Raw genomic sequence first — 26,411 nt, forward strand, 5'->3', positions numbered from 1 at the left:
AGTGAGCCGGGTTGTTCTCCAACAGTTCAAGAGCCAGTTGTTGGTCCAAGTAATGTAGAACAAGTAATAAGCAACAATTCGTCAAATTCGGGAACAAATACAGGGTGAAACACAGATACAGATACAGCGATTCTCTCGCAACGCAACACAAAAGCCGTCCCGCACAATGGAACCCTGCTGTTTTTGCGGATAAAGAGACCCAGGGGCCATATCGCCGGACCCAAGACTGCTCTGTGTGTGTTTATGGCTGAGACGAAGGACAAGAAACGGAACAGCGGGGGTTCCATTGTGCGGCACGGCTTTTGTCTTGCGTAGCGAGAGAATCACACTATAGAAGTGGTATCTCCTAACCGATTTTGATGATTTTTAAATATGTTGTAGAAATTAGTATTTTCAACAACTTTTTTCGATACATTTTTCTAAGATAAGGTTTGGTTAGCGTAATTTAATAGCGGCCGACAGGAGGCAACCGCCAATCCATGAGAGATTTGTGCGTTCAAAATATTTGAATCGGCCGCCAGTGTGTGTATGTACGCGAAAGCAGTAGGTAAGCGACCGCGCCATGCCAGCACATGCGCTGCCAGGGACGTGCACGCAGACGTAAGATCCTGATGCAGTAGCAGTAACAGTTTTTTACAAATATCTCGGGAAGCGTTTATTTCCTCAAAACAATTCTTTAAATTTCGTATTACTCCCCCTCCCCCCTCCCCGCCCCCCTCAGACGTTGTCATTATACTGAACCGCCGCTAAAAATTTTTTTCGAGTCGCTAAAAATCCTTCTCGCAATCATCATTTTTATCAAAAAAGAATCTATTGTCATAATTTGAGCCAATTCGGAGCATAGAGGTTTTCGGAAGTTTAGCCAAATATTGTACAAAAATACTGGTAATGCAGAGAATGACATTACCGTGAGAGAACATCCGCAAAATTTTGGATCCTCCGAATTGCCAAAAATCCTACTCGCAAATATTGTTAGCTGTTTGGTTAGCTATTTGGTTAGCAAATGTTTAATCTACATTTAGCATCGATTAAGGATACAATGACCAATAGATCAATTACAAAATAAAAAAAGTTGTTTTGGTCAGGGACGGGTTAAATTTTTTATAAAGTACAATTGGTATTAACACCATCCAACATTCAGACTTCTTAGTTCTTATAATACTAAATTTTCAGTAAATTAGAAGTTGAATATTATTTTAACTTAACAAAAAAATAATTCTAAAGTAAATAGTACAAAAACATATGTAATTTTAAATAATGTTGCAAATATATATAATTATATGTCATTATATTTAAAATATTTACCGGAATCAAATAAAATATAATTTCGAAAGTGGCGCTTAATGTTAGTAATTTATTGGTACTGGAGCATATATATGTATGTATAATATAATACTAAAGCAAATGGCGTAAGAGATTATGGATGTGTATTATATATATGTATCTCAAAAATTATGAATCAAAGTTTTGCCCAAGCGTCAATGAAATTTTAGTATTATAAAGAATCCAAGAATTAGTGTTTTGTAACGCGTTCTAGAAGCTTAACGAACGTCAACCTAAAATGGATTTCCCCTGAAAGCTTTGAGTGTTGATCCCTATTTGTCGTTATATACGCTACTTGTTCCTACAATTTACCATATGTTATGTCAATGTTAGTCACATGATTACATGGGCAAAGACTTCTGTTAATTCTTCTTGACGTTAATCGATGCTTCCTCGAGAGAGCGTAACAAAAATAAACTTTGTGCCGTATGTAAACCCTTTTCTGACCTGTGTCATCGATAAAAAACATTGTCGTGTTTACATCAATAGATAAAATTATATCTTACAAGATTGTTGTCGATTAGAGGAATTGTTATTTGTAGTCATCTAGAATCTTTCTCAAAATACTATTTTAAGAACTATTTGTGTTTATATTTATATAAATTGAAATCAATTTTTGATAACAATTTGTGTGAATGTATATTGGTTTAAATATAACGAATTATTGTTATTGTATATAATAGAATGGCGGATAATGTGAGACTGGAAGAGATCATCAATGTGCCTCCTAATTCTACAATGCCTCATATGTCAAACAATAATGATATTGGGCAATCTTCAGGGTTGCTAATGACACATTCAACGACTGCAACCAGATCTGCTCCATCTATTAACATAAGAGGTTTTAATTTCAGTGCTAGGACTATGGAACACTCTAGACTCTTTACAAATAATATATCCTCCACTATACAAGAAATCAGACCTTTTATAGAACATGTACGTATTGTAAGTATACATACAACATAGATCTCATAAATTCTTATATTGTCAAAATTAATCGTAATACTGCGACTATTTTTGTTTGCAGCAGCCCAGTGTTTCATTATCTTCATTGTTAAACATTCAAAGAATTCAAAATCCAATAAATACTGTTCCTCTTACATCATCTGACAATTATGTGATTAATGTTGAAAATCACCCAGCAGACAATACAAATTTACATGATGTTTCAACTCATGACAGTCATCACCAACATCATCAAACAACTGCAACAGATAATTTTTTAAACAATATTCGCGAAGCTGCGAATGAGGTTGTGGGTGAAAATCAAAATAATAACAGCAACAATGTTGTTAATCATAACAACAATAATAATATAGACGAAAACCCTACAGAAGGATTACAAATTAGCTCAGAGACACGGGCATTACTTGGAGTATTTCAAAAATATATCCCCTTTGTTTCTATCCTTCTTACTAAAGGTCTTTATGATCATAGAGCTGGAATATTGAATTTTATAGTATTACTTGTTACATTTAATCATGCTAATAATGTTGTAAAACGTGAAATTGCAAAACAACATAATAAAAGTTGGATATCACTATTAGTTATTACATGTTATATTATTGCATGTATAGTGTTCATTAATTTCGAATATGATATATATTTATTTTCTTCATACACCCAGCCTCCAACAATTTGGGAACTGTTGTGGTCAGTTTTGGTGACTGATTTTATTTTAAAATTGATTACCGTTGTTTGTAAAGTTGTTTTAACGTGTATTCCTTTAAAACTTCTGGCACTTCGACGAAGGGTAAGTTTTAACGTGTAATGCTTTAATAACATTTGTTGATTGAAAATCAAGGAAAATTTTTATTTCAGGGAAAATGTTATCTTATGGTGGAAGCAACATCTCAACTTTACAGATGTATTGCTCCAATCCAACCATGGTTATATTATTTGTTTGAAGCTTATCAAGGTCCAGAAAAAATTTTGGGTGTATGTTTTGCTGCATTGTATGGAGTAAGCAAAAGGAATGATTTATTATCTCGTATAAAGTTGTTCTACATGGCTATTTGGAATCTATTTCAAAATGCGGTACGTTTTGTATTTTTATTGGGAAAAAAAATGAAATTAAAAATGTTAACAAAACTAATTCATAAAATAATTAATATTATTACAGAGTTTAGGCGTAACACCGTCAAAGGACCAAATAGCAGCATCTGGAGGTATATGTGCAATTTGTCATGAGGAATATTCAATGCCAATAAAATTGTATTGTAAACATATCTTCTGCGAAGCATGTGTTTTAACATGGCTAGACAGAGAACGTTCATGTCCGCTATGTCGTGCAGAAATTACGGATGATCCTATTTATCGAGACGGTCATACAACTCATTTTATTCAGTTGTATTGATTTTTATGCATAGTACATATAACTGTATCTTTTCCACTGTTAACCTCCAAGAGCTTCAATTAAGCATTTAATTTACATGAAATATTTTCATTTGGGTTTTGTAAGATTTTTATCCTGATATGAATTACTTAACTACCTATAATGTTAATATTCATTACGAAATACTTTTTATATATTCATTACTTAAAGAAACTATTAAACAGTACTATAAACTTTACAAATTTGTAAAATAATCTGCATATAAGAAATAATAGAACTACTTGCATTAAAGAATAAAATTTATATTTTGAAAATGATTTACCGATTATTATTTTTTATTTACGAAAATAATGTAACTAATTTATGAAACTTATAAGTAGTTACAAGTTTTCTTCAAATTAATATAATTATGTTCAATGTCTTAAACAAATTGAGAAGTCTTTTTTTTCAATATGACAGAGAACATCCATAGTCACAGTATGAAAAGAAATGACTATAAAATTGGCTTAAATCTAAATTGTTTTCGTTGTTGATTATATTTCAACATTTGGTCATTAAGGTTGTGTATGTAATATAATTAAAATCACACTGTAGGTAAGTTCATTAATGTACAACACATAAGTATTTTCTCTGAGACATTAAAAAACATACTGCCATACAGGATTTTAACACTGAGAATAAAGTAATTATTATATAAGGATATTTTTTTTTTTTAGCATACATAGAAAAATAGTTCATAAAACATTGGCTTTCAGGCGTGCCTGGAAGTACTCTCCATCTCCTTTAGTTGCTTGCCTGTTTATTTCTTTATGACGGTCTTTGCTCACTATTTCTTCTAACACTTCTCCATCACCTTTAATTAATCTGTGAGAACAGTAAATTATAATTAATTCTTATTATATGCTGTACATCTGTGAATAAAAATAGATCTATATTCTTGTGACAACTACCTGTATCTTCCAGTTTCCTCATCATAAATTCTACGTACTACATTTTGTTTCTTTTCCCATTCCTCTTTTGTCATTGGTGCCATTGCCTTAGACTTTTCTGATATCTCTTGTGTAGTATCTTTAGAAATACTTTCTTTGGACTTATCAACATTACGTGACTTCTTTTTAGACTTTTTTAATTTCTTCTTCAACTTTTTCTTCATTCTCTTCTTCTTTCTACGTTTTTTCATAGCTTTCTTTAATTTTTTTGCTTTTCTCCTTGCTTTCTTGCGTTTTCTTTCATCCTCTGATGTATCTGTACTGCTACTGCTACAACTACTGCTAGTGCTACTACTACTAGAACTACTGCTACTACTGTCACTGCTAGTACTGCTTACACTTGAGGAACTTGAAGAGGATAAAGACCTTTTCCTCTTCGACTTTTTGTGAACAAGATGATCAGTCTTTTCTTGCGTGTCTTCATCTTTCTTTCTTTCTTTTCCTTTCACAGGAGTGTCATCTACGTCTCTTTTTTTAGTTTCTATTTTATCAGTGTTCGAATGTTTCACGTGTCTTTCTTTTGAATTACTTTCTCTTGAATGCTCACTGGATTCTTTTAAGCTTCTTTGATGATCATGATCCTGAATGCTTCTACTTCTGGATCTATCATAAGGTGGTCTCCTATTATTATGATTAAAGAATCTATTGCCTCTTCTTTCGTTATTATATCTATTATATTGCATATTATTATGTATTCTATTCCTATCGTAAAATCCATGCTTATAAGGTCGATAGCCAAAGTTACGCTTTCGATTATCAAAGAATCCACTGCGTCCTTTATAGTATCCTCTACTTTCCCTTGTATTCATTTGGTATGGTCTAACTCCATTCTCATACTTTTTATCCCATTTGTCAGTTCTCCTGTCTCTATCATTTTGATGTTTAGCCTCTCGACTAGAGGCACTAGACGAGCTTGAGCCACTAGAGCTACTTCTATGCCTTGATTTCTTTCTTTTATCCTTACTGCACGTGTTACGCCTCTTTTTCTTGCCATTGGAATCATCGCTTTGCGAAGAGACCGACTGCTTTCTTTCTCTTTCCTCTCTCTCTTTAGAGCATTGCTCTGATCGTGAATCACTTTTCTCTCTGTTACTCATCATAAAATTTCACTAATTTTCTAAGTTAATTAAATCTATCTTAGATTTAATTATCGTATTTTCCAACGTGTATTTACTGTTTCGTCGCATCGATGATTAACCTTCTACATCGCAATCAAAGGTTTCTCACTATGAAATATTTTCATATGGAATGCCAGATGAGAATCACATATAAACAGACGCATTAACGATATAATAATGCAATATAATTATTGAATATTTGCTCAGTATCAATGCTCGCATACATCCTGCTCATACGTAACCGCAACTAACCTCCTTCTAATAACTTGTAACAGTTCCCTTCATCGATTTTCATTTCAAAAACTTGCTGAAATTTAAGGCAACTTTTCATGAAAGAATTAGATGCGAGACACTTAGGGTTTTTTACCGCGACTCTTCCGGTAATTGGTAGCGGTCAATTACGAAACGTGCTTCATATCGTAAGAATTAATTGAAACATAACATTTTTATACTATAAGTATATAGTCATACTCTTTTTTCAAAAAAAGAAAATATTTTACTAATATCTTAATGATTCTTTAAAAAGATTGTTTTAATTAAGTTATTGTTTCATATCAGATTTAAGTTACAATCATGTAACTTTATTGGATAATAAACAAATATTCAACTGTTTCGTTACTTCTGAAAGAAGGCAGGAATTTCTATCGAAATTTCTGCAAACATGATTTCTATAATTACATAAAAATATATTCGACATTCTGTTATATTTTTCAAATTGACCAGTATTTTTATACATTTTAAATTACAAAAAAAAAAGAAATGATGCGGTTAGGAGATAAATGTACTTGTAAGGACAAAGTAAGCTGTTATAACATTCTATTAATAATTTCATCACTGATTAGATATTACCAAACAAAATGTAGAAGTATTTAAATCATTTAATGAGTTGATTACAATATATCATATCCGATTAATAAGAAAAATGCTGTTTATTGTAGAAACATATATTACACTTTGTTATACACTGTAAAAATGTAATTTACACTTCAAAAATTTAAACATATATCTTAATTAAAACAAAAAATATGCAAAACGAATGGTTCATTGTTGACATACCAGATAATGTTTATCAGTACTAGATTATCTTAAACTAAAAAGAGAAATGAAGATTGAAAAACGTAACTACGGTTGTGGTATAATATTTGATATCGTCTTTGGACTTTGCCACCCTAATATCAGTAGCTGATAACAAAAATTATACATAGTATAAAAATTGAAAAATCAGAATATTGAATGATCGTTATACATATATAATTAAATATAAGTAGTTCGATTGTTGCTTTTTTAGTTTCACTCATTGTCAGTATTTAGTTCCAAATCTACTAGCAATTCCAAATAAATTTAAAAAAAGAAAAAAGAAAATACAATTTGCTTTATTCCTCTGTAAAACTTCATTTATTAAAAATACGTAACTCACTGTTGCAGAGGAAATGATAATGAGGCTTTAAACATTATGTAAAATGAAACAAAAATTAATACAGGAATCATCGTGCAAATTATTTAACACGTTCGCTGCAGATGCTACGGATTTGCGTCAATTTAATTTACGTGCGATATTAATATTAATATTATTATTTTAATATTAGTCGGATAATACTATTATAATACCAATCGGATCGTCCACATATTGCCAAGATTACAATCAACGCGGATTCGCAACGTCCGTAACGAACATATGTATATACGTATTAAGAACTTATGGAAATTTTTCCATTTGACCGATATTTGACCAGATATCATCACCCATTACAAAATACACGGAGCTAGATCCCGCTCTATGTCTGGAGCTGCGAAAAATCGTGAACACTCTAATCGCACCAGGAAAAGGGTTGTTAGCTAGCGACGAGTCTCCAGCATCTTTAGAAAAACGATTCGATGAACTCAACATCGAAAACAGTGAAACCACTCGGCGTGATTATCGGCAAATGCTATTCACAGCTGACAAGGTCATTGGTTATAATCCTTAATTTTTCTCAAAACCCAAATAGAAAATAATAATAATATGTTTAACAATAAAAAGAGAAATATTTCTTGAGAATTCATCGAGATTCAAGTGTCAATCGTAAATATTTGCACTTTCTTGTAGTCTAGACTCTCCAAATACATTAGCGGTGTTATTCTGCACCACGAGACAGTTTATCAGAAAACCACGGACGACATTGAGTTCATCGAGCTGCTACGCCAAAGAAATGTCGTACCCGGCATTAAGGTCGACAGAGGTTTGGTCCAGCTATTTGGCACCAAGGACGAAAACACCACGGAAGGCTTGGACAGTTTGCAAGAGAGATGCATTCAATATAAACGAGATGGTTGCCACTTCGCCAAATGGCGATGCACGTACACGATCTCAGAGAGCACGCCGAGTCAACTGGCCATGGCTGCGAATGCGAACGTCCTTGCAAGGTTCAATTCAATAAATCCTTAAATTGTTTACTTATGTTTGTGAATCTAGAAAGTAGAGTCATGTAAATTTTCAGATTTTTTGAATTTCTTCTTCAGTCTTAAGAAGACTGGCCTTACATCAATCCAGTTGTGCTATTAAAATTTTCCGATAGAGAGGGCTCAAACAAATTGTTTTTCTAATCTAACTTAATATTTGGATAAATATGCATAATGATATGTTGTAGGGGGGAATGTTCTGAGTGATTCCTCGTAATAATTAGGTGGCGGCCGACATTGGTTTAGAGTTTAGGAGGTATAAGAAATCAAAGTTTGACAATTTTAATACTTTTGCTTAGGTATTATAAATAGATATTAGGAACAGTCGTGTTTATCTACGTCATAGTCATCTGTTTATGACCTCTAAATAACAAAGCTATTACTTACTTTATTTAAAACATAACTACATGGATATTTTTTCAACAACAGGTTTACTTTTGTCGTAAACTTTGATTTGTCCTAAACCAATGTCGACCGCCTCGAGAGTTGCTCAGAGCACTCTCCCCTGTAACATATCTGGATGGCGTTAGGATCGGAGATGTGTGACCTTTTATGCATAGTTATCTAATAGTTGGTGTAATTTTCTTCATTTTTGTTTATTCGCAGTAATGTTATTTGAAATCTCCGAAAATATTCCGCTGTTTATTAAAAAGAGGATTTTAATTTCTTAATAGAGGGCTCAGCTGAACCTTCTAATCTCTTCTAATTGCGCTATCATTATCATCCTATGCGCCCCCAAACCCCCTCCCCGCTAGGGTGATAGTGTCCAATGATATATTTGAAAAAAAATTTGATGGTACATAGTAGGGGCGGAAGTTCGGAAAAGTTTCCAGTAGGCCAGTAGGGAATCGAGGTGTAATTAATTAAAATTACAAAAAAAAACCGTCATGTCACTAACCTTCTGGTAAAAATGTAAGTCCCAGCCCGCCCATGGCAAATAGTATGAATTAGTGATTGCTACTCATCTTCAGAGTTGCGCATTATTTGAATATCCTTCGAATACATAACAAATTTATTCAAATAAAGAATTAATTTTGTTTTATTAGTAATATTTATTCAAAGATTATCTGAAAGATTAATAGAAGGTCTTAAGTAACTTTTTGGGTTAAAAATGTTAATAACTTTTTCTTTTTAGAAAAATATAAGTTCAGTTAAGAAAGTTTTTTGGTATATGATTATATGATGTTTGCTGTATGGTTAATTTTTTTATTCGTGAAATAAAAATAATTTGTATTTATTTAACGATGACTAGTTCGCTTAAAATGAATATTTTAACGTTTTATTATATAATGAATTATATTTATTGTTGGTACTAATGTAAGTGGCAGTCGTTGAAAAATAGTAGATTTTCACGTGCTTGTACCTTACATCTACTAATACAATGATTTTCTGTTCTTCACTTATTCATTAGTTTGTATCTCTCTTAATTAATATTTATAAATGATTTGTTTATGTTCAAGATACGCCAGTATATGTCAGAGTGCACGAATCGTACCAATCGTAGAACCGGAAATATTGAATACCGGTAATCATGGAATAAATAGGGCATTAGAAGTCCACGAAGATGTGTTGTCTATTTTATTTCGCGCTTTGAACGAACATCGTGTCTATCTTGAAGGGATAATTCTAAAACCAGCGATGGTTTTGTCAGGAATACAGAATACCATGAATTGCACATCTCAGGTACAGTAATTTGTAAATATATCTTAAAATTGTTTGTTTATCTATTCCAGTTTTATATGAGTAGCATTGATGTTAATAAAAACATCATACCTTTTCAACAATACTGTGGCCCTCTTCAAGTCTTATTGCTGTCACATATTTTAATAATTAAGGGTTGAATTTATAAGAACTAGTCAAAGATGTCAAATCCATTTCGTTAAATTAATAAAAGACATTTCAATAAAACATTCAGGATGTATACTTGTCGTTTATGTTACATGTATTTGTACAGTAATTTATTTTTGAATTACTGTGCCAATACTATTATATTTAGAGGACAGTTATACTATATAAACAGCGCCGGATTAAGGGGAGGTCTAATTGTAAGAAGGGCTACAGTGTCAAGTCCCACTTTGCAGGGGGCCCTTTTTTAAATTTTCCATTTACTATGTAAAAAAATATCGAATAAAATTTTTTTTACTGTTGCCCCTTTTCTTTATAGTTGAATGTTATTTAATTTTTATTTAGAATTAATTTCAATTTTTGAACCAAGATTATCCACCAACAAGGCCTTTGAAGGTTCATTAGACCTGGGGCCCCAGAAATTTTAATTCGGTTCTGTGTATAAAAAGAGAAATCCAATGATAATCTAATATCTATAATAAGAAAGGATTCTTTTTAAATTAAATTCATTAAATAGCCACTGACGTAGTGTTATGTTTTTCCATCAATTTTTAATCTTTATTCTGGAAACTATTTTTTTATTTGTATTTTTAGTATCAGCTTCCGAATGGCGTTAGAATTAGCCAATCGTGAAAGTGTGAACTTCAACTTTTTGTAACTTTTTTGAAGAATTTCTAATCGATTTACTGTTTATCGCGCTTTTAATAAATACTAAATATAGATTGACTTTTATTTAATTTTCAATTTACGTACAAATATTTTGGGACTACCTATTTGTCCCGTTACAAGAATTTCTTTTTATTTATATGCTGTTTCTTAAATAACAGTTTATTTCAGAAGATAAAAAGTCATTTTTTCGTAATACGTTATCAATTAAAGTATAAACAACCAATGTCTGCCGATTTCATTTACTTTTAACAATCTAAAAAAAATGTAATGTTTTAATGGCAGACGATTTCAATTCTTGTTTCGATAAAAAGGTAAAAAGTTAAGTTTACAAAAAAATGTGCTACTAAAATATAATAAACAGGCTAGCTCTCATTTAGCCTTCAAGATGTTGAGAATAGCAACAAGATTTTTCTAATTGGTATAAAAATGTTTTTGTTTAGAAGTATACCTATGACTGCATACTATATTCTTAAGATCATGGATCTTTAATTGTTTCTCTATTGGAAATCTAAAATAAACGAATTTTTCAAAACTAACATTTTTAACAAACGCATTATAAAAACTAACACAAGTTCAAACTAAAAATATCAGCCAAACTGGTATCTATACCGCAGTTCACCAGAGTCCATAACTGCGAAAAGACCAGTTTTCGTTCTTCGCGCATCTTCAGTGCGCATCTTCGCCCTGATTGGCGATATTCCCAAACGAAGTGGAAAGCGATTGGCGGAGAGCTCGCTGCGTTCCCCCACCATCTTCCAACCTGCGCGTCGCAGTTATGGACTCTGGTGAACTGCGGTATAACAACAAAATCGGAAAAATGCATTTTAATAAAAAAATTTCAATCCTTTTGCTATGGCCATCTCGGTTAACTCACGGACGGCGGTCCATGGAGAAATCCCCAATTTTAATCTAATTTTGTATTTCATATTATTATCATTTTCTAAATTTCACACGGTTCCTGAAAAAATTATTCTTGTAATATATGAAACTCTTTCGTCTTAAAATTCTACATTTAACTTTAAGGTAATATCCTTGTATATGTTTTCTAAATTTGGGTCATGATTGGTCCAGGCACCGTTGTTCAAGGGTTAAATAAGGCTTCTATATGTTTGGGTATTAAATTTTGTATTTTAATATACTAAATATTATTTTTTGTTAAATTTTATTTGTAATATGATATTTCTCTCAGATATTTTTATATCTAATTGTCATTTTATAAGTTTGAATTGTAAATTGATTAAAAATATTAATAGATTGTTGCCGAGTATACGTTAACAGCTTTGGAGAGGACAGTGCCCCCAGCAGTGCCAGCGGTTTTATTTTTGAGCGGCGGACAGTCGGATACAGATTCCGTTTTAAATTTGAACGCTATCAATACTTACGAAGGAAAGAAACCATGGACGCTCAGCTTCTGTTACGGACGTGCTTTACAAGTAAACAGCATGCAAACAATAAAAAACGTTATCTATAGCTCAAACGTTTATTCAACAAAATTTCTTCAATTAATTGTTTATTTTTTCAAAGAACGAAGCGATGAAAGTTTGGAGTGGAAATGCAGAAAATATTGAGAAAGCTCAAGAAACCTTTCTAGAGAGGGCAAAACTTTGCTCTGAAGCGGCTTTAGGACAAGCGCAACTAAATAATGGTGTATGCACCAGGAGAAAAACAAACTCTTTGTAGACAATTATAGAAATCATTTAAGCTATACATATTAAATTATTGTTTTATGATTTTCTGAAATAATTATGTGTATCATAGTTAAATCACTGTAGTATAGAGAATTTCGATCAGTATTCTATTTTCTGAGGTTATTATACAAGAGTTATATACAGGACCGGGTTAACATTTCTGGTGCCCCAGGTCTATCAAACCTTCAAAGATTCCTTTGTTGATAAACTTGCTTTAAAAATTCAGATTTATTCTGACTAAAATTTAACAACATTTAATTGTAAAGAAAAAGGGTAACAATAAAAAAAATGTCATTTAATATTTTCTGACATAGTACATGGAAGGTTTAGAAGGGGTCCTCCAGCAAAGTGGACTTGGGGTTGTAGCCCCCCTCAGAGCTCCCTTCAATTAAATGATTAATTTCGAAACATAAAAAGGCTAACATAAAATTGCTAACATAAAAGTATTATGGAGTAGTATTTATGCCGTATCAATTCGAAGCTTAAAGTTTGCTGTAAATAACTCAAAACCCTTCATTAATATTTTTAATATAAAATGGCTAGTTGTCGGTCGTACCATGCAATGAAGTAAAGTGAAATTGTTTGTAATTATATATATTGTCTCTTTATGAATTTCAGTGTAGGTATATATGAATATATACGAACCTCCAGAGTAAATTATAACATACAATTTTAAAAATTCGTGGTTATAAAAATTAAATATATTTTAAAATACGTTTTACATAATGCATATTATTATTTAACAAAGTTATAGCTGTTGAAAATTTTGACCCTCTAAACTAAATTTATGATCATCAATAATCACTAAGGTATTCAGTGTGCTAAAATGAATAAGAATAATTGTACAAGCATCAATTAAAATATTATTTTATAAAAAAATGATGGACAATTTTCATTTCACTTGCAACAATTTAATACTACTTCCTTATTCTGCATGATTTCTTTTGATAATTAAATAATGTATGTGCAGAAGAACTTTTAACAGATTTTCTTTTTGAATAAGAACATTATACAGCAATGCAAATGTAAAATAGAAATTATAAAAAAGTACGAAATTTATTTGGAAGTCAGCTTTATATATTGATTTGTTGCACTAATATATTACTAAACAATACGTTACTATACACAGTGTATAGTAATGAAAATATAAAAGTAACTCGTTCTTAACACACGTATTTAAATATCACAATCTGCAATACAGAACTAACCATAGAAACAATTTTAAAAATCCATCTTCAATTTCATCAGACAAATTTCAATTACATTTCTAAACTTAATGAAATGTTTCGAACAGAGAAACTGAAGTTGAATCACGAGATAACAACAAGCCAAGCCTACTTTATCAACAGAATCATCTGACAAAGATAAAAATATTATCCAAACGAAAAATGATGAGTATGTTTCATTACACGTAATAGCAGAGAAAACGAGTACGTAAACCTTCCGATGAAAAATGCCGTCAGCAATTTCGGCGAATGTCAGGCAAGGTGCCCTTGACTGACCTTTAAAACAGCGGCTCTCAATTGGATGGTTTCGAAACAATCAACTGTACGATACGTTCGGAAATTTGCGTTGCCAGTGGTCGATATGTCGTCACTTCCCCTCCAACCACGTTCCATCATCCTTCTCGTTTTTAGGGTCGTGATCGTCAGCACGTGTATCCGCCAGTGTCGTAGCGATCAAACAATCAAGTGCCACTTATTGAATTTATTTTTATGTCGATACACCGGTGATCATGTAACGGAACCGTGAACAAATAAAAATAAAACATACGATTAATACCACGTGTGGTTGAATCGCTTTTTAAATTGTATTTAACACCTGCGCATATATTTTCGAACGTATTTATGATTAACATCAGTTACTATTGAAATGAAACTTTTTAAGAGTAACAGAGCTCAAAACAATAATTACAATCTTTTAAGAATCAATGATATATTGATCACTATTAACTATTAACTATTGATTATATCGATGAGCTATTCTGAGCAGTATACATAATACATATTTATAAAATTAAAACAAACATATGAGTACTCGAAATAACTTTCTGCGCACTAAACGAATACCGATGTAAACGTATTTTTTAAATTCTTTTGTAATATGAAAAGTAGTTTATAATTCAAATGTTAAGGAACGCATTTATAAAAATAAAGTATAGCAATCGAAACTGTATGAAAAGAGAGAAAAAAAAATTCTTTCATGTTTACAATTTTGATAATATAATTTTAGATTATAGATTATAGATTAATATAATTTTATAAAAATCCTTCTAAAATCAAATATTTAAAATTGCATTTTGATTGTTGAAATATCCCTGGCGCTTGGTTTTATATATACACACCTTACGCATGTTCCCTGAAATGGACAGTCATATAATCAAGGTTGAGAACCTTCACGGTTAAGGCTAATGCGCATGCGTCACTATCATTCCGGTTCAGACTTTGAAACCGACGAATACCCTAGGTTTACTTCAGTCGCTTTTCAACCAGCGAACGATACAACGTCCTTTGGTACGCGTTTTGGGTCAGGAATCACCTCATCAATATCAGGTAAGTTACGTTTGTACGTGTTCTTGAATGAATAATTCAATCAAAAAACTAAACAAAAATTGTCATGCATTCCCATGGATCAAGTTGATTCTTGAGAGATGAAAAATCAATGGGAAATACTGTCAGGAGTATTCGACCTACAATAAGATTCGACCTTGACTGACATTTAGTCGACACCCAATAGCTTCCTTGCTACTTTAAATTATGTAAATTTACAATGATACTGATCCATATTTTTGTAATGTAATTCATAAACAAATTTTCAATGAAATAAATGTATTCATTTCATGTGTATGGCTAAATACACACGAAAAGGTCAAGTTCAGGTCACGCGAATAGAAAAGTAATCTTAGTTTTGAAAGATACATCTACTGTATTTAATAAAACAATAATTACACGTTATTTAAATCGAATCTAAACTGATAAACTTCGTTCATCGAAATTAAATTGAAACTTTAAGTAGTGTAAAAAGAAATGTATGCAGCAGCTGAATTGGTTTTTTGCATTAAAAAAAACCGCAGTTATTAAAATTAAGATGTTCAAATAAACATCGGAAGAATTCACTTTCGTCTAATAATACATCGGTCACGTGATTCCTTGACACATGATTCGTAGGAGAGCAAGAAATGCTTTACAGCACGATTAAAATAAATGTATTTCGAAAATTAGAGTTAACTCAACAATACATTAATTTATTATACACAGAGTTATATGTTTATAATTATGTACCTTTATTTTTCTCAGAGCATAAAAACTTCTTAGTATCGTGTTATCCAGTATAACCTTTAACCGATAAAGTATACCTGCCATAATATCAGAAACGCACATGCTTTTTTAAATATTTAAATACATCTTTTTGAACATATTTATAATCAAAAGATCATAAGTATTTGCAAGTGCAAATAATCAACTAATCATACGAATAATTCTGTCTATTTAAAATCGTTCGATCCTAACCTTTATTACGCTTATCTACATAACCGACACGTGTATCATAACGTTTGTTACTTTAAATAAAATTTACATGGCTCCAAGTAATACATGCGATTAGCGTATAGCAGAAAAAAGAACACCCTTCAACGAATAGTCACACGTGTAGTATTTAAATTGCGTCTGAATTTTTATTAGGTCTTCTCGATATCTATTTTAACTGTTGCTCAATGACGATTTAATTTTGTCGTCATCCATTGACTACGATCGGTGTTGCGATCAGTGATGTTCGTAGGTTAGAATTAGATCAGTTGTTTACAGGCATAGTTCAATGATGGCGAGAACTTATGCAATACTATACACGGAACATAGGTGTATGTACGTGACTGTGTACGTGCCTAGGATCATATTGACAGAAGAAAGGTGTCGTGTGTGTATGTACAACGAAAAACAGATAACCATGCATGTGTATGTACAATAGGATCAGGATGCATCTGCTGTTCACGCACATACGTCATTCTCCCCTTCGTTTCATCATACGTTCTTTCGTTTCATAAATGCGAATAAAGTTTTGGCGTTCTACCAGCTTCCCAACATCTAACGTTACATCCGTTTCTGGCGATCTCACGTTCGTATTTCGAATCATTAAGCTTAATTAATTCTTTGCTTTACGATCTCATATCAGTCGAGTATGCTAGAAAAGATATGAAAAAAGTAATAGATTAAAAATAGAAATTTGATACAAACGTAATCTGTGACTCCGGGTTACGAGGAAGGAGGTTAACGCACTTCAGATCTAGTAACATATTTGAAAACTTGCATAGTCATTCATCATATGTTGCGATACATTGAGTTGACTTATCATATAAATGACAAATTCGATTTTTGTATATCGTATTTTTATATAGAAACCGGTTGTAGTTCGTATGCGGTACAAGTAGATTGGTATTTCTTAACGAGTTCAATACATGGTAACTTTCACTTCTCAAAAGTGTATTTCTAGTTTTCACCTAGATTTCTGAGAACTTACTTTCATCATTGAGGTTTCAATATTTACCTCTTACCTTTTAATATCATGGACTACTTGGATTATAAAATACAACATAATAAAATTTTTTTTTAAACACTTAAATCTAATTTATAAAATTCAAGCATTTATGAAACATTATTTATCACTCACTACAACTGGTCCAGATAATAAATCCTATCGTCAAATTAATTGATTTAATTAAATAATACTGACAAGCGTATACTTTATTATTTGTATGAAAGTATTACATAGAGTTAAAATTAAATATATCATGTACATAAATAACCATTTGTATTAACAATTTTACGTCTGTAAAATAGTAAAATATACTGAATATAAACAGTAACAATTCACCACATTTCATTTTTCTTCTTATTGTACTTCTCTTTTTCTCATAAAATATTATAATTATGTTCTTGAAGTTTAATATTCTTTTACGCCCATTATCAATATGTTTTTAAATTGTTAACATTCCTCCATGAAAAATGCGTTGTGCGCGCGTATCTACACACGATAAATGAAACCATAAATTACTCACAAATAAGTATTTGATATGACAGAGAAAAAGGGAAAAAATAGGAAGATCGTAAATATAAATCTCCCCTAATAAAGTTCACACTATAGTAATTGCGATAAATTAATCCTTTATTAAACTTTCAAGAGAAAAATAAAATTTTAGAATTCAATGTTATCTACAACAAATAACTTCCGTCTGACAAAACACTTGTTTCACTTTTGAAATACCTTGTGAAACACCTTTCACAAGAATATAACATACAATAATTCCAAATTTCAATTATACAATATGACAATCGATCACTGAGCACCATCACGTGTCACATTATGTCACGTGTCACGCGTCACGTTGACGTCACAGGGGTCATTGGTGATTAGCACTACGAATATACATATATGTAATCAAATAACTACAAGAGAAAGTTAAAAAATGTTAAACAGTATCAATAATATATTAGCAAGTAAAAAGTTTAAACTGAAAAATGAAGCGATCATATTTTGAACAATTCCAGTTTTATAATGTATCATAATACACTGTGATTTTTTCACTACGGCAGTTGATGTGTCAGCGTTCGAGAGTTAACGCGTCACGAACATTCTGACGTCACCTTTCAATTGAACCTCATCACCGAACTACAATCTTGATTACACGATCGTACCCCATCTACTGTTTCGCATCCACTAATTATCTTTATTATCGAGTCGAGTAGCATACCGAGAATAAATTCCGTGAACTGTATCGCGCACCGACAGAGTTTGAGGTTATGTCAGTGGTCGTTCCCAGGTGTGCATTGCCGTGACGTTCACCTTGTTTGAATGCCACGAGTCAAATAAAGCGTACATGATCGCGCATGCGTATTCACTTATCCATTACTGATTAAGGTTCGTTCACACCTACAGACATTGTACATATGCATCAGACGTATAACTTGACCGACACACGTTGACTGCATTAGTCAATCCTGTGCTTCAAATTTTGTATAGTTGTATAATTAATATAATTAATAGAAAGAGAAAACGAATTTTGAATAGCGTTAGTATCATATTAGCGATGTAAGATTGCTACAATTGGAATTTTTTACAACATTTACTAATTATCTTTTTGTACTATTAAATACAAATTATAATTCAGGAATTAGTAACTTTTCGATGTATGATAAATAAAACTCTATCGATTATCTCGTATCTTCTATTATGTAGATTATATTACGTTAGGTTAAGTTTATTATTCTATTTTAGAAATTGTACAGTGTATTACTTGCTAAAAGTATGGTCCATTTACCCATTAGGTAATACATTATATATGAGATTTGCGTCAGCGCGACATTCTTACAAATGATATTTTGTTAGTGCTAGTTTAAAATTCTCTATGCAAGAATCTCTTAGCTTCTCTATTTTTTTATTATGGAAATTGTGTCTGGTGCGTTTAGTGTCTGTAAGTATGAACGGACCTTTAACCGCAGCAAAATTATGCGGCTGTTATTGACCGCCCGCCGACAAGTTAGAGTCGCTGCGCAGATGACTTTTTTAGTGGCTGCGATCAGAGAATCTGTATAAACTTTTTGCAAAATTACTGGTAATTCAATGATATTTGTATTTCGTGAATATTCTAAAGACGTTTGCTTTTGTTGATATATTTATTGCCACACAGGGGTCTCTGATGCGTTATTGAGATAGTTATAATAGTCATGTGTAGTTTAGGACGTTAGTATTCCAATTTATTTAGATTATAAACATATCATTTTTTTTTTTTAATCTAACTTAATATTAATTCTACTTCAAATCTTCTTGAATTTTTTCCTCTTTTATTTATTTAATCACAGTAAATCCACGATACCGGTCAACGGTGAGCTTTATGGTAGTTAATTTTTTAAGTAATTAAAACACCAGGAAAGGACACATACATATTTTGAACTAATATGAGACAGAAAATTGAAGCCTTAGTTTCATATTATCATGTGTTTCTACTATCAGTGCTTTAGGGAGAATGATTTTAGTAATTTTCTAATGAAAAATGGGGATTTTGAACAAGATTCTATAGTTAATTGGATGTAATATGATAACTTGTTTAAAGAAAACAAGAAAAGAACTGAATGTTTTTCTTTTACCACAAATCTTGCATATTTGCTTCTTTCAGGCTATAAAATTGCGTATGAATTGATATCACTATTTATAATGGAATGTTCTTCTTCTTATGATTTACACTACTTAATCTTTCCAAATTCTGAGAGATTCGTAAATGAAAATTTTCCACATCCCGTGAAATATTGAAATGTTTATCAACGAACGTTTTAAAGATTATAGCCTGTTTACGAGTTGTTACATGATTGTGCAAAAGACTAACACGAATAAAATTTTATCATCGTGATTGTTAAAACAAGAGGATAAGAATTACTATAACAATATTTCTTTGCTGTTCAAAAACGATAAAATTTTTGAGATAAATATTGAAGAATTGAGATGAAAAACTTTATTCTGTATATAATGTTTTTTATAAATTTTGAAAGAAATAGAAAATATGGAATAAACAGAATTTCAGATTTTTCAAAAGCACTGTAGGAGTCATTATTATGAAAGATAATACGATTAATTGTTACAATAAAAAAAAAATATATTTTTATATGAATCGTTTTTTTTTCTTGGAGTAGTAAAATTTTAATTTTTTAAATATTTTAAGATACTTAATGTGTTACATTCTATCTTATTTGAAAATGTTAGAATTTAAAATATGTTTAATTTTGCTACGTCACTACTTTTGGAAAATAGATTTAAACTGTTTTAAAAAATTAAAAATTTAAAAAAATGATAGATACAAGATTTAAATTTATATTTCAAATGAAATAGAGAAAATACCATTTGCATAACTAGAATTTTTTCTAGAGTGGATCAGAACCGTTAGAAATTAAAAAATTTTGTACTTCCAGAATTCTAGGCATCTGAAAATTTGAAATTCTGGAAATCTCGAATTTTAGAAATCCGGAAGTTCAGTAATTTGGTAATTTGAAATTTGAAAAATTTGAAATTAAAAAATTTTGAAATTCTGGAATTTTGTAATCTTAAAATGTAGAATGGTGAAGGTCCATATTTTTAGGAAGGGACTAGTTCAGATTTTTGGAGGAGCCAAGTCCACCCTGACCCCTACATAATTATGTCAACGATACCACTTTAAAAAATAACAGCTCGTATTATCGAATACTTGTACATCTTGCGGCAATAAATCAGATAATTAAGAGTTCTGTTTCTGATGTTCCACTGAGTACATAATCGAACAGAGTTAATTAACGAGTACTTTTGACCGATCTAAAATGAGCTTATTTCAGACGAGGAGAACACTATGTTTATAAGCTCGTAAAGTTGTAAACGTTTGAAGGATATTGAAAGATTCGTTTGATTTAATGAAACGAAGACTTTATTCTGGCTGGTTGGGTACGAGATACCGATTGCTTAGACGCCAAGATACGGGTCAATGAATCGCAATTTATTGATAACATAATAACGGCAAGGGGTGGTACTTTTCATTATGAAACGAGGTTGCATTTTTCAGATATGTATATGCAGTATCCGTCTCCTTAGTAAACAGCCTTATCACGCCCTGTCGTGATGATTTACTGAACGGTATTTATCACGGATTGCAAAAATTACGTTATCGCCTTAACACACCGAGACCGCATTCAAAACGGAGTCGGAGAAAAATTTGAATTGCAATACATAAATTACACTTGTGATTAAAAAACTGACGAATGCTGTGTCAAATACTTTATTCTCGTGTTAATCGAATTCACTAAGTTTCAAATTACCAGGTTTGGGCCCAGGATGTAGGTTTAAATCTCGTCATCCCTCTACGATGAGTAGATTTATCCAATTCGGTTTGAACGTGTTCATTTCACATCCAAAATTAAAATGAAAATTTCAATTCTTTATGTTTGATGCAAGATTTAATATGTATTATATATATTTAACTGGAAGTATCTTTATTAAAAATTTTCAGTTGGATTTTCTAAATAATTTTTTGTACAACATGGGCTAATATCCACTAAATACTTGATAATATTTAAATCAGATGTTCTTTGTTTATTTTAAGGTAGTTTATTTAAGAAAGATTACGTGTTTGAAAAATTTATTGGAATTACCAAGGGATTGAATGACTTGTTAAACATTTTTTGATAATCATTGTTCATTTTTATGAATTTAATTATAGTTACTTTCAAATGTTTAACCTTTATGAAACATTGAATCTATTTTATATTGAGTTGAAACTGATATTTGTATAGAAAAAGAATAATAATTTCTTAATTATACAATAAATTTACATTTACCAGTATAATTTAATAAGCTAAACTATCCAGTAAAGTAAATGTCTAATATTTCTTTGCGGATATAAAAACAACAATTTTATTATTGCTTCATCCAATACTGAGGGTTAAGACATCACGCGTGATGGCTTAACCAATAATTCTAATTTAGTCCAATTCTCATGTTATTTTTGGTGCTCATCGAAGCCGTGACATCAAAATCTTCGAAACATATACATACATACATACTGATATGTACGAATGGATGCTCTTACTTGCAATATTCAAACGCCGTTTCTTTTAAGTTTTAAATGTACAGAAATCACACAGTATTGAAATTATTTATGTAAAACAGAGTATGTATTTTATATAGAATATATGATTATACAAAGCAAGAGCGGATTAAGATTTCTGGGGCCCGTAGCTATGAAGCCTTTGATCTCCTTGGTTCATAACCTTGGTTCAAAAATTGAAATTTTTTCTAAATAAGATTTTAAAAAAATTGAATCGTAAAGAGAAAAGGCAATAATAGAAAAAAGATTTCATTCAATATTTTTTAGCCGCCCATAGACATTCCCTTATTTCGAGACTGATATAAAGATAACGAATACTCGATTTATGAAAATTGTGTTGGATTCATAAATACATTACAGTTTATACCTAAAAGTATTTAAATAATGGCATTAAATTTAACAAAAAACACAAGTACGACATAATTGACGACATATTAATTAACTCATTCCATTTTAGCTACAATTGCAAATGTGAGGTGATTTTCTACTGTTTGTATATTTTATATAACTATATACTCTCTTTCAAATACGTATTTTTTATATGAATAATTACTATGCTATGCCATTTGTTTACATTTGTGCCGTAACGTAGCGTCGTTCGAATTAAGGACAAAATTGATTGAATAAGTAATAAATAATGAATAAAATATATAGGTTCCATTGGTGTGACCATTAACTTTATTTTTATGTTATGAAAATGTTAGCCATTGATGGTAGTTTGTAAGCCCATAAACAATTTCTTCTTAATAATATTCATGTAATCAAATGTTTATTTCTTAATATTTATGATATATTTATTTATTATTATTTATGTATAATATTTATTTATTATGTATTAAAACACAGTTTTGAGATTTAAAGACAAAATTATAAAAATAAATAGTATTATTAACTTTATTTGCTTGAAGGTTATTAATAAGCTTTTTAATACTATTAATAGTTGACAGAAAATTGACTAACATACCTTTGATTTAAAAATTAGATATGTTATAATTAGAGGGAAATTAAAAATTAAAATTGCTGCTTTTAATACTCATTTATTATTAAATTTTAAAGTGGTAGAGCTCATTAATGTCAATTATGAGTGATAAGTACTATGTTCAGAAGAAATTGTTTATGTAATTATGAACTAAAACTAATGATTAATATTTTCAAAATATAAATAACACGAAATTCACATAATCCTTGTTTATACGAAGCAAGAAATTCACAGATGATGCATCTGAATAATAATGTCAGTAACTTTATAAATACTACAGTTCCAACGCCTTTCTATGAAAAACATTCTCAAACCATCAAGGATCCTTCACGAAACTTTACAGTGGATGTGATGAATTGTTCCTTGAATGCTTTATGAGATCTTCAGTCTTGTCATCTACTTTTTACTTGTCATAACTCATATTTGTTTTCATCATTCCATATTTTTCTTCTTCAAAACAATATTTCTGTTTGTTTGTATCATACATTTTTGTAAGCATTTCTTCTTATTTGTTTTAGTAATCATTTATTTATATATAGATTTTCAGTACTTTAATTAAAAATACGCGTTTGTTTTATAATTTTTATAGTATATTTAATCTTTTTTCGTTTTTTCAGTTTCTATTAATTTTGGAATTAAGCTCATCACTTCTGCATTTTTCAAAATTAATACACACTAAATATCGTTTATAAATTTAAAAAATTGTATCTTTTGATATTTTATATTTTTAAACCATTCTACAATTACTTGCAACGTTACAGTATTTAAAATATTTTGGAACTTGTACTTATACTTTTCTAATTTTTAGCATTATGAGCTTGTTCTGTAAATAATCTTAACAAGATTAGATTAATTTAATATATTTAAACTGTTCTTGTATTTATTAGTAATTAAATAGTAATTAAAATACTAATTGACCACACGTAATGCTACAGGCACTGAATTAATTTGTACATCTAATATTAGAAAGATTATGCTTTCCATTTAACATAAATAAATTTTGGTTAATTATTTTTATTATTATATTGATGCAAATAGTTGAAAACCGAGTATAACGTAGGGTGAACACCCTTTATATTGAGGTTGATTTTAAGCAATTGACTCGCGTCGCGCTGTGTTTAACGCGTTAATTGGATCCCGTTCGTTTCTTCAAATGAAATTCTGCGACGTGGAAAGTTTTCCATACTTACAGAGTAGATGTTATTCGTGTTACACTAAACTATTTTATTTGAAACATGATTGACAAATATGTCGGCAAAATTCTAACATTTCGTTATTGTTAGAAGAACATGACCATTAAAAGCATATTCTATTTACGACCCGTGAAAATGTCGCGAACAATCATTTGAATAGTTTTAATTGGTCCGTTTTACGCCAAGTGTGAGGTAACGAAATGAATTTTAAGCATGGATTGCGTCGCTGTCGCGTGTCTAAAATATTACGTTCTACGTGTAGGTATGTGTGTACATATCTACATAAAGCGAAATTCCATGCGAAATGGAAATTGCATAAATTATTCAAACATAGTTAGATGTTCTTGTGGTTTTTCAGTAAATTCGTAAAATAAATACACGTATTCAGCGTTCACCGACGATTGCGCGATATTTGTCTACCACCTCAATTTACCTTTGCGATGGTTCTACAGTCTCACAAGAATGTACTTGCAACATTTGCTTGAGACAAGCATTTATAGATGATTTGAAAATTATTTCAAGTATCAAAATAAATTTCAAACATTCTATCAATTTACATTGTACATGTACTGTGAGATATTTAATTTAAGTTCATTATAGAGATCAAAAATTTCCCGCTAATTGACTTAACTCTATATAACGTTCTGCGCATGCGCAGGGAATTAGTATTGTATGGGATGACTTTTTTGCTTAGAACATAGACAAGAGAATAAAAAAACTTGTCTTAGCTAATGAGAGATTGGAAAATTAAAGACTATCTTTAATTTAACTAGGTAGGGTTCAGAGTAGGGGTCCCAAAAATGGGGACCAGCACCCTCATTATTCTAAACTTTCAAAATTCCAAAATTTAGAAGTTAAAAGTATTCCAATTCAAAAATTCCAGAATTTCAGAAGTAAAAAATTTCAGAATTCAGAATTTCTAAATCCTTAATGGACCTGGCCCACCCTAGAATAAAGTCCTAGTTACGCCAATGATTTTCCCCAAACTATTTGTATTCATCCAAGACCTTATAGACCTGTAGTCTTCAGAGTCATAAATTCACGTCCCCTTCAAACTCGTTCAAGAGAAAATTGTCTTCTTTAGCTATTGAGATTTTTCAAAAGTTTGACATGTACTTTACAAATGTCGTCTCGCAACAAAAACTATCTCGTCCAGTACAAAGAAAGATACGTGGCTTGCTGGCTACGCCATTGCAACAAAAGGTTCAATCAATTACGGATACGTGCGATCTACTTACGTGGCTTTTTCACTGAAACTTCAGCGACAGAAACTTGCTTCCGGCTCCGTGAAATTTTCAGGCCTTCCAGTCCCTAGTGAGCAGCTTCTTTATCATTTACGCGGCCAAAAAGCTTTCACCTACACGCCTTTCTGCCATATTTCTCCCGAATCGTGACTTTCATTTCCATGCATTCTTCAAGAGTACCCTCCATCGCACGGGGGAATCGTAAATGCTTTCTAAAATAAAAGGAGACGTTTTCTATGTTACCCATTCAGAGACGCACTCGAGGGGAAGGAAAACGTGGGAGCTTTAAAGCGTTTTGTTCACGTCAGCCCTTTTGCATGCCTTCGTACATCTACAGATTTTTTTTATTTTATTAAGAACATCTACAGATTCGTAAGAAATTTTTCACCAATTTGCTTCGCGATCATCTAATAGGTGCACAACCTTTGGGCTCCCACGCGGTTAATAGGAACCCCAAAGATAATAATTCTGCAAAATCATAATGTTCACCCCTTCGATTATCACTATAGTCTAGTGATAAGGCGCTAACTAACTCTTATGAACGTGCAAACCGATAAACGCTTGGGGCAGAATAGCTAGTATCTAATAGTACTGTATAAGGGCGGACTGAAACTTAAATGTTTCTGGAGAGAATAGTGACATGACGGACCCTAATTGTAATCAATTGAATTTTCATGAAATCCTGATAGCCAATTCATCCCTGGTTCTAACTACTCTAATTGTAGCACCCTATAGCTAAGAATCTTTGTTTGTGAATTTCTTTCTTATTTTGCAAAATTATTACTTCTGAGGCATTTTGCAAAATATCCCAATTGGTGTTAAAAGTCTTAGGACTTTTATATCATATTTATTTTATTTCGGATGTCAATTAAACATGCACGTATGTACAGCCTTTTAAAAGCTAAAATATTTATAAACTTTGAAAGATCTAAAAAAAAATAGTTTTTCTATTCTTAACTCTATAGGTATTATCCAG

The 26,411-nt window shown here is 31.0% G+C and overlaps 5 protein-coding genes across 10 annotated transcripts in view; 3 read left to right on the plus strand and 2 right to left on the minus strand.

Annotated features, from left to right (window-relative positions):
* The window catches only part of Grd (GABA-gated ion channel), a 140,991-nt gene extending 126,780 nt beyond the window's left edge, over positions 1–14,211 (minus strand). Inside the window, exon 1 of the mRNA XM_034328006.2 lies at positions 13,909–14,211. The gene's annotated coding sequence lies outside the window, so the exon portion shown is untranslated. The remainder of the gene's footprint in view (positions 1–13,908) is intronic.
* Rnft2 (ring finger protein, transmembrane 2) lies at positions 1,403–4,373 on the plus strand. 4 transcript variants are annotated; one of them, XM_034328011.2, is made up of 5 exons: positions 1,403–1,749; positions 2,007–2,259; positions 2,354–3,076; positions 3,145–3,360; positions 3,446–4,373. In XM_034328011.2, exons 1-5 carry the CDS (start codon positions 1,709–1,711, stop codon positions 3,677–3,679), a joined length of 1,467 nt encoding a protein of 488 aa, XP_034183902.1. In that variant the 5' UTR covers positions 1,403–1,708; the 3' UTR covers positions 3,680–4,373. The 4 variants fall into 4 exon arrangements, with proteins under 4 accessions (XP_034183902.1, XP_034183899.1, XP_034183900.1 ...); XM_034328008.2 differs by having other exon boundaries at positions 1,404–1,749; positions 2,007–2,268; positions 2,351–3,076; XM_034328009.2 differs by having other exon boundaries at positions 1,404–1,749; positions 2,007–2,268.
* On the minus strand, positions 4,336–6,070 carry LOC117606036 (uncharacterized). Its single transcript, XM_034328012.2, has 2 exons — positions 4,609–6,070; positions 4,336–4,522 (listed from the first exon to the last, which is right to left on the minus strand). The coding sequence occupies exons 1-2, from the start codon at positions 5,745–5,747 to the stop codon at positions 4,393–4,395; spliced, it is 1,269 nt and encodes a 422-aa protein (XP_034183903.1). The 5' UTR covers positions 5,748–6,070; the 3' UTR covers positions 4,336–4,392.
* LOC117606037 (fructose-bisphosphate aldolase) lies at positions 6,376–13,204 on the plus strand. Of its 2 annotated transcripts, XM_034328014.2 has the most exons (6): positions 6,376–6,563; positions 7,499–7,711; positions 7,852–8,168; positions 9,665–9,887; positions 11,972–12,151; positions 12,243–13,203. In XM_034328014.2, the coding sequence occupies exons 1-6, from the start codon at positions 6,525–6,527 to the stop codon at positions 12,396–12,398; spliced, it is 1,128 nt and encodes a 375-aa protein (XP_034183905.1). In that variant the 5' UTR covers positions 6,376–6,524; the 3' UTR covers positions 12,399–13,203. The 2 variants fall into 2 exon arrangements, with proteins under 2 accessions (XP_034183905.1, XP_034183906.1); XM_034328015.2 differs by lacking the exon at positions 6,376–6,563 and having other exon boundaries at positions 7,509–7,711; positions 7,857–8,168; positions 12,243–13,204.
* A 595-nt stretch (positions 14,212–14,806) lies between the features above and the next one.
* Ald1 (fructose-bisphosphate aldolase) overlaps positions 14,807–26,411 on the plus strand; it is a 28,559-nt gene continuing 16,954 nt past the window's right edge. For both annotated transcript variants that reach the window (XM_034327868.2, XM_034327870.2), the window contains exon 1: positions 14,807–14,958. The gene's annotated coding sequence lies outside the window, so the exon portion shown is untranslated. The remainder of the gene's footprint in view (positions 14,959–26,411) is intronic.

This window comes from Osmia lignaria, chromosome 2, assembly GCF_051020975.1.
Source record: "Osmia lignaria lignaria isolate PbOS001 chromosome 2, iyOsmLign1, whole genome shotgun sequence".
Lineage (NCBI taxonomy): Eukaryota > Metazoa > Arthropoda > Insecta > Hymenoptera > Megachilidae > Osmia > Osmia lignaria.

Coding starts and splice junctions, on each gene's coding strand:
- LOC117606036 (XM_034328012.2), bottom strand. CDS start 5,747: ATGATGAGTAACAGAGAGAAAAGTGATTCACGATCAGAGCAATGCTCT. Junction 4,523..4,608: donor GAGGAAACTGGAAGATACAG/GTAGTTGTCACA, acceptor CTGTTCTCACAG/ATTAATTAAAGGTGATGGAG.
- Rnft2 (XM_034328008.2), top strand. CDS start 1,709: ATGCTTCCTCGAGAGAGCGTAACAAAAATAAACTTTGTGCC. Junction 3,077..3,144: donor TTCTGGCACTTCGACGAAGG/GTAAGTTTTAAC, acceptor TTTTTATTTCAG/GGAAAATGTTATCTTATGGT. Junction 3,361..3,445: donor GGAATCTATTTCAAAATGCG/GTACGTTTTGTA, acceptor ATATTATTACAG/AGTTTAGGCGTAACACCGTC.
- LOC117606037 (XM_034328014.2), top strand. CDS start 6,525: ATGATGCGGTTAGGAGATAAATGTACTTGTAAGGACAAA. Junction 7,712..7,851: donor TGCTATTCACAGCTGACAAG/GTCATTGGTTAT, acceptor ACTTTCTTGTAG/TCTAGACTCTCCAAATACAT. Junction 8,169..9,664: donor AATGCGAACGTCCTTGCAAG/GTTCAATTCAAT, acceptor TTTATGTTCAAG/ATACGCCAGTATATGTCAGA.